This window comes from Syngnathus scovelli, chromosome 12 (genome assembly GCF_024217435.2).
Source record: "Syngnathus scovelli strain Florida chromosome 12, RoL_Ssco_1.2, whole genome shotgun sequence".
Lineage (NCBI taxonomy): Eukaryota > Metazoa > Chordata > Actinopteri > Syngnathiformes > Syngnathidae > Syngnathus > Syngnathus scovelli.
Genome location: NC_090858.1, coordinates 1422491 through 1441069, shown reverse-complemented (window position 1 = coordinate 1441069; position 18579 = coordinate 1422491). Strand labels below are relative to the sequence as shown.

The 18579-nt window shown below is 44.6% G+C and overlaps 1 protein-coding gene across 34 annotated transcripts in view; it reads left to right on the top strand.

Moving 5' to 3' along the window:
• kcnma1a (potassium large conductance calcium-activated channel, subfamily M, alpha member 1a) overlaps positions 1–18251 on the top strand; it is a 98989-nt gene extending 80738 nt beyond the window's left edge. For 19 of the 34 annotated variants that reach the window (XM_049736961.2, XM_049736965.2, XM_049736960.2 and 16 more), the window contains 11 exons: positions 3715–3841; positions 5115–5339; positions 5542–5734; positions 8932–9045; positions 10366–10449; positions 11735–11865; positions 12883–13077; positions 13286–13404; positions 13508–13732; positions 15349–15377; positions 16354–18251. In XM_049736961.2, the coding sequence (XP_049592918.1) occupies positions 3715–3841; positions 5115–5339; positions 5542–5734; positions 8932–9045; positions 10366–10449; positions 11735–11865; positions 12883–13077; positions 13286–13404; positions 13508–13732; positions 15349–15377; positions 16354–16505 (1594 nt within the window). In that variant the 3' untranslated portion in view covers positions 16506–18251. The remainder of the gene's footprint in view (positions 1–3714; positions 3842–5114; positions 5340–5541; positions 5735–8931; positions 9046–10365; positions 10450–11734; positions 11866–12882; positions 13078–13285; positions 13405–13507; positions 13733–15348; positions 15378–16353) is intronic. The other 15 variants (XM_049736966.2, XM_049736985.2, XM_049736991.2 and 12 more) reach the window with 3 other exon arrangements.
• Positions 18252–18579: the final 328 nt, after the last annotated feature.

The window sequence follows — 18579 nt, the reverse complement described above, 5'->3', positions numbered from 1 at the left end:
CAGTCAGACTATCGTTTGCGATGCCCTGTGCACTAGAAAAGCAAGTTTAGCCTGGCAGCTTTCCAGCAAAGTTACTTTAGTTTGCCTAAATTTCCCGCACGAAAGCCTTTCCTCTCTCTTCCTCTCTGGCATTAAAGACGGTCCCCTTTTGCCACGTAATATATGATCTGCCTCTTAGCTTTGATCTTGCAGCGATAATCATTTTGCGCAAGTTACTTTCTCAGTTTGGAAGCGGCTTCAAAGCAGCGTTAAAGTTTTCTCCGCTTTAGGGATGCTTCGGTGTTCTGAAAGCTCTCGGGTACCGCCATGACAGGTCCTCTGTTATAGGTGTAGATGTTTTCTCCGAGACTTAGCCCACAGCACAACATCAAATTACCCATCACAGCCCAGGCAGCCATCCCCCTTTCCCACAGCTGCCCCTGTCAACATATAACAGCATTTATATTAAACAGTTATGCTTTACGAGGTGGGTTTTATGCACAATGAAAAGTGATTGTTTGAGGTAGCCTTAGGGATGCTTTACTCTACAAGCAAGGAAAGAGGAGGAGTGGTGGTGGGATGCAGCAAGAGAGCCAGCATACGTAGCGAGCGAGCATGGTTTTTACAGGACTCGCCGCCCGAAGGCCTTTGTAAATAAATAATGATCAACAGATTGGCTGTGGGCTTTTGAAAAGCACGCCTTTGTCAGTTTGCATGATGGGGAAAATTTTCAAAGCGCCTTCGGAGTCTGCCAGGGAGGCATTGGGGGAGCAGCCAAACCATCCCCAGTTTGCGACTGCCGAGTGTTTCGCTGGAATAACTCAAGTGTTTGAAATACATGCTGAAGAATGGAGGGTTGGGGGGGCACTGAGGAGGGATGTACTGTAAAGCAAACACTTGTCCTATATAAATTCTTCTTTCGTCAAATTCCGCATTGACCAGCGATGGCAAAACAATCACAATAGATTATTTTCCAAAAGATTTATAGTTTAGGACAAAAACTACAATTTAGACTCCTTTATTCCCAGACAATGGTAATTTAGATCCGTGTTATTCTGACGGTCGATTAGATGTGCAACTCTGGCCTTCCACTGTCATTTGAAAGTGAATAGATTGTATTTTCTGCACTGGCGTCAGCGTGAGGAAGATAGGGAATTATATGCATCGTGTCTATTTTATGGCCCGTCTGAAGATGTATTTGTAAAATTCTGTTCTTCTGACCTGAATCAATGTAGATATAATCTGGATGAAAGAAACAAAAATAGAATTGGAGTAGGCCAGAATTTCATTTTCTTTGTCACCCATTTCAATTTAAAGTAGCAGTGTAGAAATACATCTCTTCTATCGTATCTAAAAATATAACTTCATCATTTGAGTTGACCCGGCCACGTCGCTGTTCTTTATTTCCCGTGTCTCACCTCGCTAACGAGGTGTGCATTGTCAGCGCCGCGTTAACGCCGTCTTCGCCAAGCTTTGTGACGGGCCCGCCAGTGACGCCGCACTTCCAAAATGGCAAAAACAGTGTCATCTGGATGCGCTATCCCCTGGGCGTGGCACTGCCGTCTGCTCTGCCTGAGCTTGGCGGAAGGTTCAAGCTGAGGCAGGGAGAAGGCAGAGAGGGGGGAGGGGGGTTGGATGAGGAGGTGTGTGGCATCAGTGACAGCCTGCCAGTCACGTCGCTGACAGCCGGGTGAAAGATAGCTGTCTTGACACGCAGGAAGAGAGCGAGCGAAGGGAGGGAGGGAGGTGCAGCCATGCGCCAGTCAGCGCCGGTGAGGAGGCGAGCGATGCCGAGCAGATTGAAGTGACGGCGCCGGCGCGGCGGAGGTTGATTGGCGCAACGCGGGGCTCCCAATGAAAGATTCAGGCTGAGTGTAAAAACACTAAATGCTCTCAGTGTTATTATCATCGGCGCTAACTGATAGAGGGAAGCAGAAAGGTGGGTGGCTAATTGACAGCTTTCCCCCATTCTTTTTTTTCCTGCAACCCAAATGTAGAGTGAAGAAAGCATCGCCATCAAAGCCTTGTCAGTGAATGACAGCTCTGATGGAGGATAGACAGAGTGATGATTTGAAAACGATATATGTCAAATTCCAGAGCTGTTTCCCCCCTATATTTTTCAAATGTATCTGTTTTCACATCCCCCTCGAGTTCAATATATTAGATGAATATTGAATGACTTCAACCAGAAAAATACATTAGATATGAACTGTATTTGGGAGATTTTCATTCTCTATTATTATTGATTTACCTTACAATGCAGAGCAGACGCACACATATATCCATAATGAATAGTAAAACCGTATCTTATTCGAGTAGCACGATACTCATGCAAAAAAGTGTAAACTTCTGTTGCTTGCTGTCAATTAAAAACATTTTGAGCAATGAAAACCGTGCAGATTCAACCTAGGTTAAAACCTCAGAAATAAAAAACTAAATGGTCCTTGGCTGACTTCCAAGATTTAAACTTATGCTAAAATGTACATCTAAATACCCTGATTTCAAAAAGTCAATCAAAATACACAATTACTATTATTGCTATTGTGCCGAAGAACTGTGCTGTTTGTTTCTGCTCTATATCCCGAGTCAGTGTTGTGGATCAAAATGTCTGCGTTGCCTTTGTAGCAACTGCGAGAAGACGTCTTGTAGAATAAACGCAAGAGCAGGAGCGGCGTTAAAGTTGGACTGACAGGAACCCTTTCATGGTCAGTGTTACAGTGGATAAAACTCAACGCCCCACTGCTGTGGATTAGCCCGCTTGCTTGTGACACGCTGCTGAAACATTCATGGCCGTCAGTTGGGGAGGCGCAATGTGATTGGGCAAAGGCTTGAAATATTTAAAGTGGGAGCCTGTTGGCACCTTTTACTGTTTGCACGGCGTGGCGTCAGGAGCTGGAAAAAGAGGCTAAAAGCTGGTAATTGGCACTGTGTTGCGTGGCGTGTCAGTCTGTAACGTTCAAGTCTTGCCGCTCTTCGGGCTGCCGCTGCGAGCGAGCGAGCGCCTTTGAGCTTCCTGATGACTTGACATCAAGGAGCAGAAGTAGAAATTGCAATTCCCTCAGAAATTGCGTGTCTACGCTGAGAAAAGCTGTTGCCCAGGCAGAGTGGCAACAAAAGAAATGGAGAATCTAACGCTGATTAATAGATCACACATCATCACAGCGTATCATAGCAATTCCCCGACGCCTTGCACGCGTGCCCCCAAGGGGTTGTGAACAGCATAGGAAATGAGGGAGGTAAAATTGCACTATTTGTTTTTGCATGCCCTTCTTTGCCAACTATTTAGTTTTTGCTCCCCAACCACATCTATTGTTTTCCAATTTGGCTCAAACCCCTCCCCTTTTTACATTCTTTTATTTGAAAATGCTGACATTTGTGTCAATGTTTATTCAGGCTTCACACCTTGCCCTCTTTTTAAACCTTAGTCGTCAAAACGACAGAACATTTGATTAATACAAAAGACAACATGATGATAAAACTCAATAAATAATTCAATAGTACAAAACTGTCTCCATCCTCTCCCCTCATCTTTCACACATCAAGCGTGTACAATTAGGTAAAAGTGTGTGAAATGTTCATTCATTCCAGCAATATTTTGGGACGATTCGATTCCAGACTCTGGAACGGATTGATTCGATTTATATTATTTCCAATGAGAAACATTTCTTTGGTGTTTGTCAGGTTTGAATGCATAATGCAAATGTAGTGGCTGACTCTATAGTTGTTGTTTTACAGTAGACACGACCCTCTTCTAATACCTGCTAATGAACAAATGGAAAACATGGACATGAATGTGAAGAGGTATGACTCCACCGGGATGTTTCACTGGTGCCCATCAAAAGACATCGAAAAAGTCATCCTGGTGAGTGAAACCTGCTTTCTTGACTTTATTCTATCAAAAGAAAAACAAATCACAACATATACAAAAACTAAATGTAAGTATCCTAAGGAGTGGCCCCCCACACACACACTTGTGAAGTGGTCTAATCACATACTAATATGTATTGACATTTTTTTTCTCTGCCTCTCTGCTCCAAGGTGAGTTTACGGTTTTCTTTTTATCTCTGCGTAGAGGTTTAAGTGGTCCACGCATGCCTTTGCTGCGATGTCTCTGCAACTGGGCAGTTTGCAAGCATTTCGGTGCACCCATTAATCATTTGTGTCCTCCGTATCGCCACGACATTCATTACGATTTTTTTTTTTTACCAGGATTTACCTTACCTCACCTTGTAGTCAAGAATTAATTCCGGCTCCAACTACACTGCATTATTAATAGGAACCAAGATAAAATGGGCACATAGAATTTGTTGGACATTTGCCTGTTTTGCTTCACACTAGAGAAAAGGACCTCCTCTGGAATAGACTTTGTACTATGTATATTTATGCCGTTAAATAGATGCTGACGATTTTGAATTGTTTTCTCCTTCAAAACCATTTGATAATACTTATTTTAACGGTGCCTAAAGATTCAAGAGCAATTTTCTCTCCGACTTGCATGACATTACCCTTTACAATAGCTTCTTGTATTACAGCTTTTTATTCAAGATCCTTCTCATTTTGACCCAACTTGCCTGAAGTCTCTAAACTGCGTTCGTTCATCAGCAACTGACTCTGAGTCAGCTGCTCTGAATATGACATTTCATGTATTAGTTGGGCGGCTCGGTGGCGCACTGGGTAGCACGTCCGCCTCACAGTTAGGAGGGTGCGGGTTCGATTCCACCTCCGGCCCTCCCTGTGCGGAGTTTGCATGTTCTCCCCGAGACCGCGTGGGTTTTCTCCGGGCACTCCGGTTTCCTCCCACATCCCCAAAACATGCTTGGTAGGCCGATTGATCACTCCAAATTGTCCCTAGGTGTGAGTGCGAGTGAGAATGGTTGTTTGTCTCTGTGTGCCCTGCGATTGGCTGGCAACCGGTTCAGGGTGTCCCCCGCCTACTGCCCGATGACGGCTGGGATAGGCTCCAGCACGCCCGCGACCCCCGTGGGGACTAAGCGGTTCAGAAAATGGATGGATGGATGGATGTATTAGTTGATGTTCAACTTCCACTTTTTCTATTCGCAGCAGATGTAGCAGGCAATTCCTCCCCTCATTCTATTTTTCGGGGTTCTCTCTCCCTGTCCCTCTTGTGTTTGCAGACTCGAAGCGAAGCCTCCATGACGGTACTGAGTGGCCATGTGGTGGTCTGTATATTTGGAGATGTCACGTCCGCTTTAGTGGGGCTGCGAAACTTGGTGATGCCTTTAAGAGCCAGCAACTTTCATTATCATGAACTCAAGCCCATCGTTTTTGTGGGCTCGCTGGACTATCTGCGGCGAGAGTGGGAGACGTTACACAACTTCCCCAAGGTCTCCATCTTGCCTGTGAGTGTACCCCACTGTCCCAGATGGAACAGTAGCTTGTTTAGTCTGGTTTGAGTGAAGTCTTCAGTCCATGCCTCCAAAATGAAGTTAATAAGTGAAAAGTGTTAGCTAGCTTTCCACAGCACAACGCTGCCTTCGCTCACGTCTTCAATTTGTTTCTCTCTCTCTCTCTTTCTTGGTGTGTTCCCGCCTCACCCCAAAGGGTACGCCATTAAGTCGAGCCGATTTAAGGGCTGTCAACATCAACCTCTGCGACATGTGCGTCATACTGTCAGCCAATCAGAACAATATCGAGGATGCCTCGCTGCAAGATAAAGAATGCATCTTGGCGTCACTCAACATCAAGTCTATGCAGTTTGATGACAGCATTGGGGTCTTGCAGGCTAATTCCCAAGGTAAGGAGCATCCTCTCAAACTCTGGGTATACCTCTGCCTCAAGGGGACAGGTTGTGGAAAAAAAGGGAAGTCAAGGAATTTTTTTTTTGAATAGGAAGATGACAGTCACCGTGACTATATTTTTAGCCGCTTTAAGAATCACACTGTTGAAACACTCAATCCATCAATCAGTTGTGAGTAAAAGGTCCATTTGATGCCTTCCCCATTTTAGTGGGTCAGTCAAGTAAAGCAACTGATGGGATGATGTCAAATTGCGACACGACAATGCAGTTGGCAAGCACAATGCTTTTTCAGTGGGCTCTATATTCCAACAGTACAGCGGCTTTTGAAGAGTGTTTACGCCGCGTCACTGTCTAATCATTCCAGTCTTGTTCGCTGGTAATTACAAGCTCCCCGCTAATACTTTTTAATCCCAACATGCTGGTGTCATTTTTAATGTTGTTGTTTCCCATGTCTGGCGCTTCGTCTGGAACAGATTGTAGATGTTGGCTGACAAACGCGCGATCTGGGCCTCCCATCAGGCCTCATCAACATTAAGCGGCGAGTACAAATCACCGGGCGGCGCGACTCAGCTGCCGCTCATTAGTCACAACCAAACAGCGACGACTTCCCGAATGGATGGCGCGGCCGCCAGCGCGGTCAAAGCCATCCACGTGCGCGTAATCCACACTTTATGATTAGCTTGAAAGACGACGTGGCTCAAGCTGCAGACTATTTAGTGCTACTGTTGTAAGTACAAATCAAAGCGGAAGGGTTTTAGTGCCGAGCACTTGCACATGTTTTAGGAGAATGCCGATGCTGTTATTCCTGCAGCCTTGAGTGACTGATGCGCTGTCAATGGCCGTGCGGCTGGCTAACAATAAGAAGAGGTAAATCAGTGAGGCGACCCGCTCTGGGGAGCGCTATTCGCAGGAAGCCACCCCGATATGGAGAACCCACTTGCCTGTGTCTTCTCCCAGGGTCGATGGATGGCACCCATTGTTATCAATAATTGGGTCTTATATCAAACACTCATTTCGGTGAAAAATACTTCACTTTAGAGAACACTACCGCAGTGCACTCATGCATACTTCAGGAAATACACACATAGCCAGACACTTGTGTTGGATCATAGTAACGCTTTGGGGGGTTCCTTCCTCCCAGCGACGCTCCCAATCCACGTAGCGTCTGCGGAATTGAAAACAAGAAGGCGCAAATGAATAAGTAAACAAGCGCTTTCCTGGGGGAGAGCTTCTCACGGCGGCTGTAGCCTGTAGTCAACCGCAGAGCATCGCTGTGCCCGGGGGGCTACAGCGGTGAGGGGTGGGGGCTACCTAACCCAGATCTCGCTTGACTGTTGCAACATCCTGCCGAACACTTGAAGGCAGCACTAGCCTCGAGGAGATGTTGTGTGTTAAAAACACAATCACTTCATTGACAGCTAGGCAGGTGGATACGGTGAAGCTGGAATTTCTGTTTATTTTGTGTGTGTGTGTGCTATTTTTCACTCAATGAAGGGGTACGAAGTCGCCCTTCACAATAGTTTTTTTGTCATCGGTCCATTTCATACAGACGGTTGAAAAGCAACATTGCAGGAGTGTGAGGTTTCACACCAGAGACTCAATCCTCTAACTTTTGGTGTTGAAAGCAAGTTTTAGACATCTCTGGCACACAATTCTCCAATTTCGGAATGATGTGTCATTTTGAGAACAGTGCAGTGGTGTGTTGATACAAAAACATGATTTGGGATTCTGCCAATTTGTTGCTTCAACTTGCAAGTAGTGAATTTGACACTGTATGGTGGGCAATGCTTATGAGCAAATGATATTGAACAAAAAAGGTGCAGCAACACATTTAGACATTCAACATAACTACTCGTGGTGAAGAAGTGACTTCTGGATTTTTTTTTGTTTTTTTTACATCGGGTGTCCTTCCTGACAAACACACCCACTTTTATCTCAAGTTGCAACGAAATGGTGAAGTATTTTGTATGGTCACTGATGACGTCTAATGATCCATTTGCTGTGCAAATGCATTCAATTGTTGCCTCTTTGCCAGATTCAGTTTCAAAGGTGTCTTGTTGCCTTCATGCAACTTTAGTGGCAGTGGCAATGCATGGCGTATGATATTTTCTATGACAGATACTGCACAAGATAGAAGTAATCTTCACCATCTCAAATGTCGAAGAGGGTTGTAACAGCTTTTAAAAGCAGCAGCAGCAGCAGCAGCAGCAGCAGCAGCGTCAGGCTGTTGTCTTTTTCTCTCACTGGCAATGACTCGCTGCATAGTCTTCAAACCGATGGGAAAGAGAGAATAAAAGTTGACTCCAGAAAAGTGATAACATCATCCTTTTGTCCTTCACGGACAAAAGTCAACATGATGACTTAGAATGTCAATCCAAGTGCGATAATTAGACTAACAAGATTTATGATTAGCGGTGCCGCACGGCCGGTCGGCTATGTGGGTCTTTTCTCTTTTGTAACCTAAGTGTCTCATTGAGTGTCTTGTCGCACACGGTGATAAAACGGTGACCTGAATGTATTGTATACTTCCTGGTTGGTGGCATTTTTGCTATAGTCAGCACTAAATGATGGATGTCAAAACACGGCTGATGCATTATGCATCTTGCATTACCAATTTAAGGTGTTTACTTGTCACTTTGAGGCAAAGCAAAAATGTCAAGTCAAGCGCATTTGCGTCGCTGTCACTTGCTGTCACGATCCACGCTCTTTTCCATAAAAGGTTTTCTGCTATCCACTTCGCCAACTTTTATTGTTACAAAATGAGCGACATGTAAAATTGATGTTGGGCTGCTGATGGAGGGCCATGAATGCTAAATATGTCCTAGCTGACCCTTAAAAGCACCACGTCCATAGTGCTGCACTTTTTTTTCCTTTTTTTTTTTGGTTGCTGTCATCTTCCTTGTCATTGTGAAATTTGAAAGATGCCAAACAACTTCATGCTTAGCTGACATGCACTCATCTATGTTTTACCATGTTTGCTCTACAGTGGTACCTTCAAAGTTGACGTGATGTTAGTTGACCTTTCAAACCTTTTTTTTAAATAGAAAATGGTGTCATGTCACTTCATTAAGTCACAATTTTAAAGGCTATGTGCTGAGAGCTTTCGGACTGTATAATTAAACAAAACCAAATGAAACTGCAATGAAAAAGTCCAGATTGATGATTCTTCACTGACCTTTTCGAACGATGTGCAGGTTTCACGCCTCCTGGAATGGACAGGTCATCTCCAGACAGCAGTCCAGTACATGGCTTTGTGCGTCAGGCTTCCGTCACCACCGGCTCCAACATCCCCATCATCACAGAATTAGGTAAAACGTCACCTCCAGTGCAAATGCCGACAAATCATTGTCACTGTCCAACAAAAAGCGTGAAAGCCAATTTTTGTGAGTTTATTCTTTTTATGTGAAACACAGTACAACAATATTGACATTGTGTTTTAGATGAAAATGAAAGCATGAAGATTGGGCATCCCATGTTTTTCATTGGACTGTGACGTGAAAAAATGTTTGGCAAACACATTTTGCTGGTTGACTGCATAAGAGTCAAATTATAAAAACAGAGTGAGTCTCTTCTAACTAACCGCCGCTGACTGTGCAATTTTAATACCTTTAATACATATTGATTTGAAGCGACACGTGTTTTCACTTTCTTGCGTCCCACTTCCCGTTCTATTGTCGTCATCACATTTTTCCCTTCTATGGTGGCCAACATGAAATATCATCCCGCTACCAAAAGTTCCAACTCGCGATCGAATGGAATTTTGGTTCACTTGTGTGTTGTGGTTTGCTTCATTTAACACGAACGTGTGTACGTGTCAACTGTTAACTCTTGCAGTGCTAATTTAACAGTACGGACTAACTCTACCGTGAGTGATTCAGACTCTTTTTTTTTTTTTTTAAAGGACCGCCACCACATCCTCTGCAATTTGTCCACTAATGCACAAGAGCAACTCAGCCTGACGGGAGGGAATGGAAAGGGAGGGGGGGGGGGTAGAAAAGAGAGTGAAAAGGGGGTGAAAACTGCCTTGGTTGCAAAATGGGTCCATTTATTAATAACAATGGCAGTGGCTGTATTCCCAACGGTGCTGGGGACTCATGAAACTTTCAGATCTCCGAGGGGTCTTGGGAAGCACCAGAGACTGCTTGCTCTGTCTCCCCTGACCCAATTAGGGAGCAATGGAGCATGAGAGCAAGCTAAGAGAAGGCCAGCAAGAAAAAGGAGCTGTAGCTAATGTTACTTGTAACCGGGTCGGCCATTACCTGCGGAGAGGTTGACCGCACACGTGAGCGCCATTCTACCCGCGTCAGCATGGCCCACTCCCCCGCTAGATGCTCTCATGCGGTGAAACGTAGCATCGCCCCTCAGGAAATAAAGAAGGGAAAGCTCTGAGATATTCTTTAATTAGAGAGTTGACAGGAAAAGACACTTTATTAGGTACACCTGGACTATCCAGTTCCTCTTGTTGCGCCCTTTGGTGCACTTTTGGTACTTAAAATCCAAGCTGCTCTATATTGGGACGGCGGCCGGGTGGGAGACAGTGAGATGTCTTTTATTCGGTCTTGTGCAAAGTGTTTGGATTCAATAACGACGCCATCTCTCCCCTCTCTGCACTGCCTCGTCGCCATTAGATAAGCCGGGCAAACCGCTGCCATCGCTTTCACTCAGTCAGGAAAAAAAAAGTGGGACCAACATACAAATGATAACAGAGCTGGGTAAGATGAGCCTTTGTCCTCCGCTAGCCGTCTGCCCGCCCGCCCGCCCGCCCGCCCGTCCATCCGTCGCCTCATCAGCTTGTCCTGATTTATCTGGCTGCAGTCAAGGCCCACGCTGCTCCCATGGCTTCACTTTGAACACATTCTTATTCTTCCTTCTTGTCGAAATTGACTGTCTTGTTCGGCACCCTTTCTTTTTAATGATTTTTTTGCTTTTGTTTTTTTTTTTTCATCCTGCCCTCCAGTTGTGTTCGCGAAGGCCTTTGATCATGTTCACTCTGTCCTTGTGGCTGTTTATATAGCAACACCTCTCATCCCTCCTCCTCCTCCTCCTCCTCCCACGCTCACACGTCCAAACCCTCCTCCCCCTCAATTCACGTCTTTGGCCTGTTTGCATCAGCCTCTTGTCTCTTTGACTGACATCCCCAGCACTCAGGGAGCCTGCAACAAAATCAGATTTCAAAATAAAACGCAAATAAAGCTCAAACTGTCTTCCTTAGCTCTAGTGCGATGCTTGTTTTTAGACTCATTGCAGGTATTGAACCACTGTACTGGGGAGAAAACGACAATTATTGTTGTTATTGTTATCAAAAGTGTGATGACAACATTCATTTTCAGGGTTCAGGTAAATGTGTGAGGAGTGATGATGTGAGAGAACATCTATCAGCTCAAGAAAACTAGCATGACATTTGGTGTGCATGGATTTTGGACGTTTCGAAGGCCATTGTTGAAGTCTCGTGTAAAAAAAAAAAAATGTCACCAGGATTTATTGGCAGTGATATTGTTTTTCATTTTATCCTTACATTAAATGTATTGTATGTCTTTGCTTTCAATCATAATATCGCTCAACAGTGGACTTCTACAATGGTTATGACACCAAGCAATATGTCACATCTTGATTTTTGAAATTAATTTACTGCATGAGATATTGTGTAGCTTATTTTCAAAGGTTCACCATTCATACATTGATTACAGAATTACAGCAGTGAGTGAAATTATAGTATACTCACAATTATACTGTATGTGTGACAACTTAACTGTATATAATTTGATGTAAATTTTAAAATCACACATACTTTTGAGTGAATTTTACTGTATTTAAATAAAACGGCAACTTAATTATAATTGCTTTATTCCTTGATGGATGAGCTGGGACACAGCACATGATTCTGCTTAAAATAATTCATGTGGTGTCCATTTTGATTTAGAGGAGGCCAGCTAAAAAGTTGTCTTCATGTCTTCACTGCATGTTGCGGCTAACTCTGCTACTTTTGCGTCCTCCCAGTCAACGACTCAAACGTTCAGTTTCTGGACCAAGACGACGATGACGACCCCGACACTGAGCTGTACCTCACTCAGCCCTTTGCTTGCGGCACCGCCTTCGCCATCAGCGTCCTTGACTCCCTGATGAGCGCTGTGAGTAGGAATCCACTCAATCGTATCTACGTATAACCTTTTTGGGTTCATTCTGTTGGTTTTTTAAGTGGGGGAATTCACAATTTTCTGTTTGGGGAGCGCTATTGGAGCTTCAAGTTTCAGCGACTGCACCAAGAAGCTGGAGCTGGTACATTGATCCGACACATCTGCCAGCTTCACTGACATCAAAGCCAGATAGTTGGCATGGCTCCTCATTTGAAGTCGTCTCAATTCAACTTAGAGTCTTTTAATGAAGCAAGTACGGAATGTTAGCGTAATGGTACTGACACCAGCTCCACTTTAACAGGCCTCGCGAACGTTCTTTCATCTCCTGACAATGCCACCACCGCATCAAAGATCAGGGGGGGAAAAAAAAAGAAGAGGCAAGCGGGGAGAAAATATAACCTTCAACACCTCGTTTTTTTTTTCCCCACTCCTGGCCAAGTGTGTTTTTCCACTCGGTGTCGTGATGGCTTCATTCCAGTGGCTCGCTTAGTGAGCGAGGGGTTAGAGAAGCTGCGCGGAGGCGAGCCGAGGGAGTCGAGTGGGCATCAGCTGTAGCGTGGCGGTGGTCAGAGGTGAAGGCGGCTAATGGACAGTGCTCATCCATCATGAGGCTCCGCAGGCCTGTCAGGGGCCCGCCGAGAGGAGCTGCCACTCTCGGCTTCGCCTGCCGACTGACACCGACTGTCTTCGCACGCCGCCAAAAGCGGCACGTGATCAGCTTGACGGACAGGAGACGCTGACGCCCGCAGAGTGCAGTCATGTCCCATGTTTGTGAAGGCAGTGTGCAGCTAGCCCTAAATCACAAATCACAATACATCCTGCAGCGTGATGGAGGGTATTTTTTTACCTTCATGATTGCAGATGTTGAATACTGAAAATTTCAAATTGCAGGTGTTTTTCATACAAATATTTACTGTCATTGGGAATTTTAGGAGTGTCCCCGAACGGCCGGTCTATTTCCCATCACAACTGAAACGTCTAAGTATCTAACCTCCTCCGTCTTCTCCTCAGACTTATTTCAATGACAACATCCTCACACTGATCAGGACTCTGGTCACCGGAGGAGCCACGCCAGAGCTGGAGGCCCTCCTAGCTGAGGAGAACGCTCTGCGTGGAGGCTACAGCACGCCGCAGACACTGGCCAACAGAGACAGGTGTCGCGTCGCCCAGCTCGCCCTCTACGACGGGCCCTTCGCTGACTTGGGGGTAAGAGCTTGTTTAAGCGGAGATGACACATTTTGGCACTAGCCGGCAGCGTGCGTTTCCACGCCTCCCTCCGCTAGTCGCCGTTCTTAATCCCATGTGAACACCAGCCATCACGCAAAGCAGCTTCTGGTGGATACGGAAGGCTTTTCGACACGATGGTGTAAAGATGATGTGACCATTCTAACGTGCCTTTGTGTGTTCTCACCAGGACGGTGGCTGCTATGGGGATTTGTTCTGCAAAGCACTGAAAACGTACAACATGCTGTGCTTTGGAATCTACAGATTGAGAGACGCTCATCTAAATATACCGAGCCAGTGTACAAAACGGTAACACTTCAAATATCTAATGATGTCATTGCCAGGCCTGAAGGCCCAACCCGTCGGCGGCCATTTGTTAAGCGTGATCCTAACAATCCTGTGGTGTGTGCAGATATGTGATCACCAACCCACCGTACGAGTTTGAGCTGGTGCCCACAGACTTGATCTTCTGCCTCATGCAGTTCGACCACAACGCGGGCCAGTCCCGAACCAGCTTGTCCCACTCGTCCCACTCCTCTCATTCCTCCAGCAAGAAGAGCTCGTCCGTTCACTCCGTCACAGCCTCCAACCGGCAGAACCGCAGCAGTAAAACCCGGGAAGCTCGCGACAAACAAAAGTATGTGCCCTTCACAGAACATCCGATGCATGCAAGCTCAACGTTTTATGTGTGTGATTTATTTGTAGTCTTGGTGGGTTTGTGTGTTGTGAGTTTTCTTGCTTGTTGTGTTCTGCTTCCTTGCTTATGCTTTTCTGCCATAGTCATATCCACTGTGTCATCACAACATTACATGAACTCACAAATTTATCGTTGTTCGGGTAACCCCGGTTGGAAAGTAGCCTAAAAGTGCAAAACTACACTCACGTTGATGGTTGTTAATAGTGGTGTACCTGTTGTCTTGTCCTTTTCGTGACTATTTAGTAGTAATCATAAGACAATTCTATTTTTTTTTATGAGGCATTGTACTCCCTGCGAAGTTTATGGTCCAGTCTAAATTTGGGGAGGATTTGAAAAGTGGAGACTGGATCCTTGGTCAAACAAGCTACATGTTAAAACATTTGCACTTAATTGAATTTTTATTTATTTCAGTAGGTCTTTCCTGTAGTTTGAGAGGGAGCTTTAAGAATCACTGATCAATCTATGTTTCTTATGTAGTTTCTATGAAAGACATTTCTAATAACGTGAAACCGCTCCAGTCCTACACTAACCATTCTGCGACATTCATGGACCAGTATAACATTTATTATTACGAGACACCAAAACATTTTTAACACGCCACTTCGTTGTTAGTAATGGTCAAACAAGTATAAAAAAATCTTGCTTACTGGTGTTGTCATTTACATTTAAAAGAATTCTTCACTGTGCGCGGACAGTGATTACTTCGCGGGGACTACATAATATCACCTGCCTGTTTTCTTGCCGAATATTTGGTATTTGTGCAAGTTTAAAAACACAAGTAGATAAATATCATCGCTCATGAGCTGTGTTTGACATTTGTTGTTCAAGGTGCTTCACTGCATGTTAGCAGGCACTTCCTGTTTTGTTATACGAGATAAGCCGACTGTTACCATTAAATGACATTCAGGGCCACATTGAAAGAAAAATCTAAATAATAAATAATACAATAATATAATTCTTTTTTTTTTAGAGTAAGGGCAATCATATTTTTGAGTAAGACAAAAAAACTGAACTCTCAAAAGAATAAAGCTTTACATAAACATTTATTTATTTTGTCAAAAAAGTGTTGTTGTTTTTTTAGAATAAAATATTTTTTAAAATCCAAGATAAATTATTGCCACATTTTTGGGAATTAACATAAAACATGGACATATTTTTACAAATTCATGTACCTTACATTATTATTATTATTATTATTATAGTTATTTTAAAGTCAGACTCTTACAAGAATAAAATGATCAAATTTAAAATGGTGCTTTTGTTCCCCTTCCGATAAAAGTAATATTATGATTTTTTTTTTTTTCTCTTTTCTATTTAGTGTGGCCCTGGTACTCCTAGAAAGTTAAAGTATCATTGTACAACTGAGATACAGTTGTGAAAAGCATGCAGATAAGTCAGCTGCATTGTAAACGTAATTGTACTCATTTCTAAGCTCTGGTAAACCCTTCAAGTGAGCGTGTATGATGTGACTTTAGTGGTCTGTCCCTTGTGTATTTGCTGTGTAGACTGTAAATATTCACTCACTTACCATAGCTTGCTCGCCTCTCTCTCTGAAGTGCAACAAGGATGAATAGAATGGGCCCAGGTATGCAAGTTAACGATTCTGCATGACTTGGCAACCTTGACGTTGGATCATAACCGCGTCCTCTGCGGACGTCGTTATGATGCGGGCGGGGCGTTTGCTTTTATTTACGACCTTCACTTGGATACATGCCTCACTTTCAGTTTTGCTTGAAAGCAAACACTGCTGCCGCGCCTTCCTCCTCCCGCTCCTCCTCCTCCTCCTCATCCTCACCACCCAAGCCCATCTCTGCAATGCATGACGTTGACAAACTTCCTTTCTTTTGGTTCGTCCACGTATGAACTCGCCCTGCTATCGTGGCTTTGTTGTGCCATCTATCGCTCCCCTCTTATCATTCCCGTTCCACTTGAAGATGTTTCGCAATGTGTGAGAGGGCTGTGTGTTTGCGCATCTGTTGCTCGCAGACGACTTGTAGCGCCGTTCGGGCGAATGACGCATGTAGGTCACGTTGATTCAAATCCTCCTAAAACAGCCGTGGGACTTACTTTTTTTAGGGGAGGGGGTTGCGGCCAGCTTCGAGCCATTGGTCACACTGAGAAAGTAGGAGGCGTGACCGATCTGAAATTGGAGGAGATGCGAGTCGTACGAGTCCCTCTCCTCCTAAAGCAGCACACCTGATGTGCTGCTTTGAGGCGACAAGTCCAAAGTGAGGAGACGGCAGACATTTTGCCCCACCGCGGGCGCCACGCCACACATCAAATGCGGCGCACGTGGCTGCAAAAACCTGCCGACCGACGTGAAGCCCACACAGATGAATCACCACACGCACACAAATCGTGTTCTACATAAGAAAAAGTTAAAGTTATCAGGCTGGTTCAGTAATAGTTCTGGTTATATTTTGTAGTTCTCACAGTTTTAATGCTGACCACAATATCCATCCCTTCAACTGAGGCTGTTTGCATTGCTACAACGTGATTGTTCTTCCGACTTACCTCTGGTCTCTTTGTGTCTGTGTCGCTTCGTTTGTCCTTGTCTCTAGAAAAGAAATGGTTTACAGATGAACCGGACAACGCCTACCCGCGGAACATTCAGATCAAGCCCATGAGCACTCACATGGCCAACCAAGTCAACCAGTACAAATCCACAAGTAGTCTAATTCCCCCCATCCGAGAAGTCGAAGACGAATGCTGAACCGCTTTTAACGTTTTGGCTCGCTCGCTCGCTCGCTCGCTCAGCAGACGTCTTGGAGTCATGATGACCATGATGACGAGGACAATAAGAACTGGACAGGAAACCAAACTGGCCCTGCTATGTGTATACCTTTAATGTTACTTCCATGCTCTTTGGACATTGTTTTATTTATTGATGTATCAATAGAGATGTACATAATGACAATCAAATAACGCATTGTACAGCCCCCCACCTCCCCCCTAGCACTTTTTGGGAATTATTATTTGGAGATTCGACGAGAGCGAACAAGAGAGGGAGAGAAGGAGAAAAAGTACTTCCTGTAACGCTTTGCAATAGTTGACTAAGGGTGACAGCTTACTGGAGGACGAGGCTCGCGTCATTGCCCCAAAGATCCCACCGGATGCGACTCTTCCAGCCAGCCGGGCTCACGGTTCTCCATCTTGTGTACTTCTGTTCTATTTGCACTAAAAAAAAAAGAAAAGAAGAAATGATAACACAGTGATGTTAACGAGGAACTGTGACTATGAAGGGGGCTATCATGGAAATCATTTCATCCGGAGGCTCGTCTGAATGAAGAAACAGCCAAGTAGCCTCAGAAGGTGGACGCCAAAGACGTTGCGTCCCAACCGTGACCCGACCACGTTTGAGCAACAAAAGCAGCAGCAGTAGCAGCAGCAGCTTTCGGGATCACAAAAACTACATTTAAAAAAGGAATTGCCACGTATCGCGTAAAAGTGGGCGCCAACCGGGTCCTCCTCTGACCTACTAGAGACTGCCTGGCACGGGGTTGGCACGGCGGCGCTCGGATGTTCTCCGTCGCCAATCCCAGATGTCGACCGCCTCGATTAAATAAAAAAAAAAAAAACACTCTCAGGAGTGAAGCTGCTTTGCGCTGTGCTGCTCAAGGAAAAGCTCAAACCTGGTTGGGCGGAGATGCAACGGCTAGTGGTTTTTCCATTTCCCAAAACATACGAGGCAAAAAACCAGACGAGTACATATCATTGGTTTCTGCCCCGCCCGCCCGCCCGCCCGACATCTATGCTTTTATCAAAAGAGTATTTTTTTAACTCGCTATCGACGCCATCTTCAGCCTGGCAGCTCGCCTCTGCACAAGCTGAAACGGAAGCTTACCCGGACGAATAAGCTCAACAAAGCACCCTTAGCTACAAACATGCGGACTGAACGAATGGTTTAAGAGTAATAGATCGAAATATATATCTACAAGACTAATAACAATAGATGATAGCGTCGCTTCCTCCGACCGAACGACCTTATGTGTTTGACCTAAATTAGGTCCCAAGACGAAAGAAAGTGCACACTATTGCAAAGTGTGACCACGTCGGTTGTTTTTTGTGTGTGTGCCTGTGTATGTTTCTTTTTTGTGTTCATTTCTTTGGTTGATTTGACAAAATACAATTTAAAAGAAAGAGAGAAATTGTTGCCGCGTCTCTCGTCTATAGGCTGTAAACGAAGTCATACGTGGAAAAGAACATGATATTGTGCTGTCGGTGTTTGTGTAAATTCAAGCCCATCTACTTATACGGTATAGACGCTCGTTTCTTTTATCGGAGCTAAAAAGCACGCCAGGAAAAGCTTTAATGTCCGTCTATTGGCTGTGGTTGGTGCAACTATACTGAAGCCTCATGCACATTGTCCTGAAGTGAACTTTGAACTGTGATCACATCGTCGTCACACTTGTAGCAAATAGATTTCACAGAGAACAAAAAAAAAAAAAAAAGAAGAGAATATTCCGAAATTGGATTCCTATTTGATCATAGCAGCAACATGGAATCAAGATTGAAAGATGGCAGGCTAGCACCAATGTGGTTATCTGAGAGAACATCCTTAATTTTCCTGCGTTTTATGACCCCCGTCCGTCTTCACACAGCGTTAACATTCCATTTTGGGCGTCTTTTTGTTTACAGATGTTTTTCTTTTCTTCTGAGGTTCTTAAATATAATCACAATATCACACGCTTTATGCTGCAAACCGAATTTAACATGACTACACCGATTAATGCAATATTTGTCTGAATTTATGTTGATTGTGAGGCTTTTTATTTTTGCAATGCGTC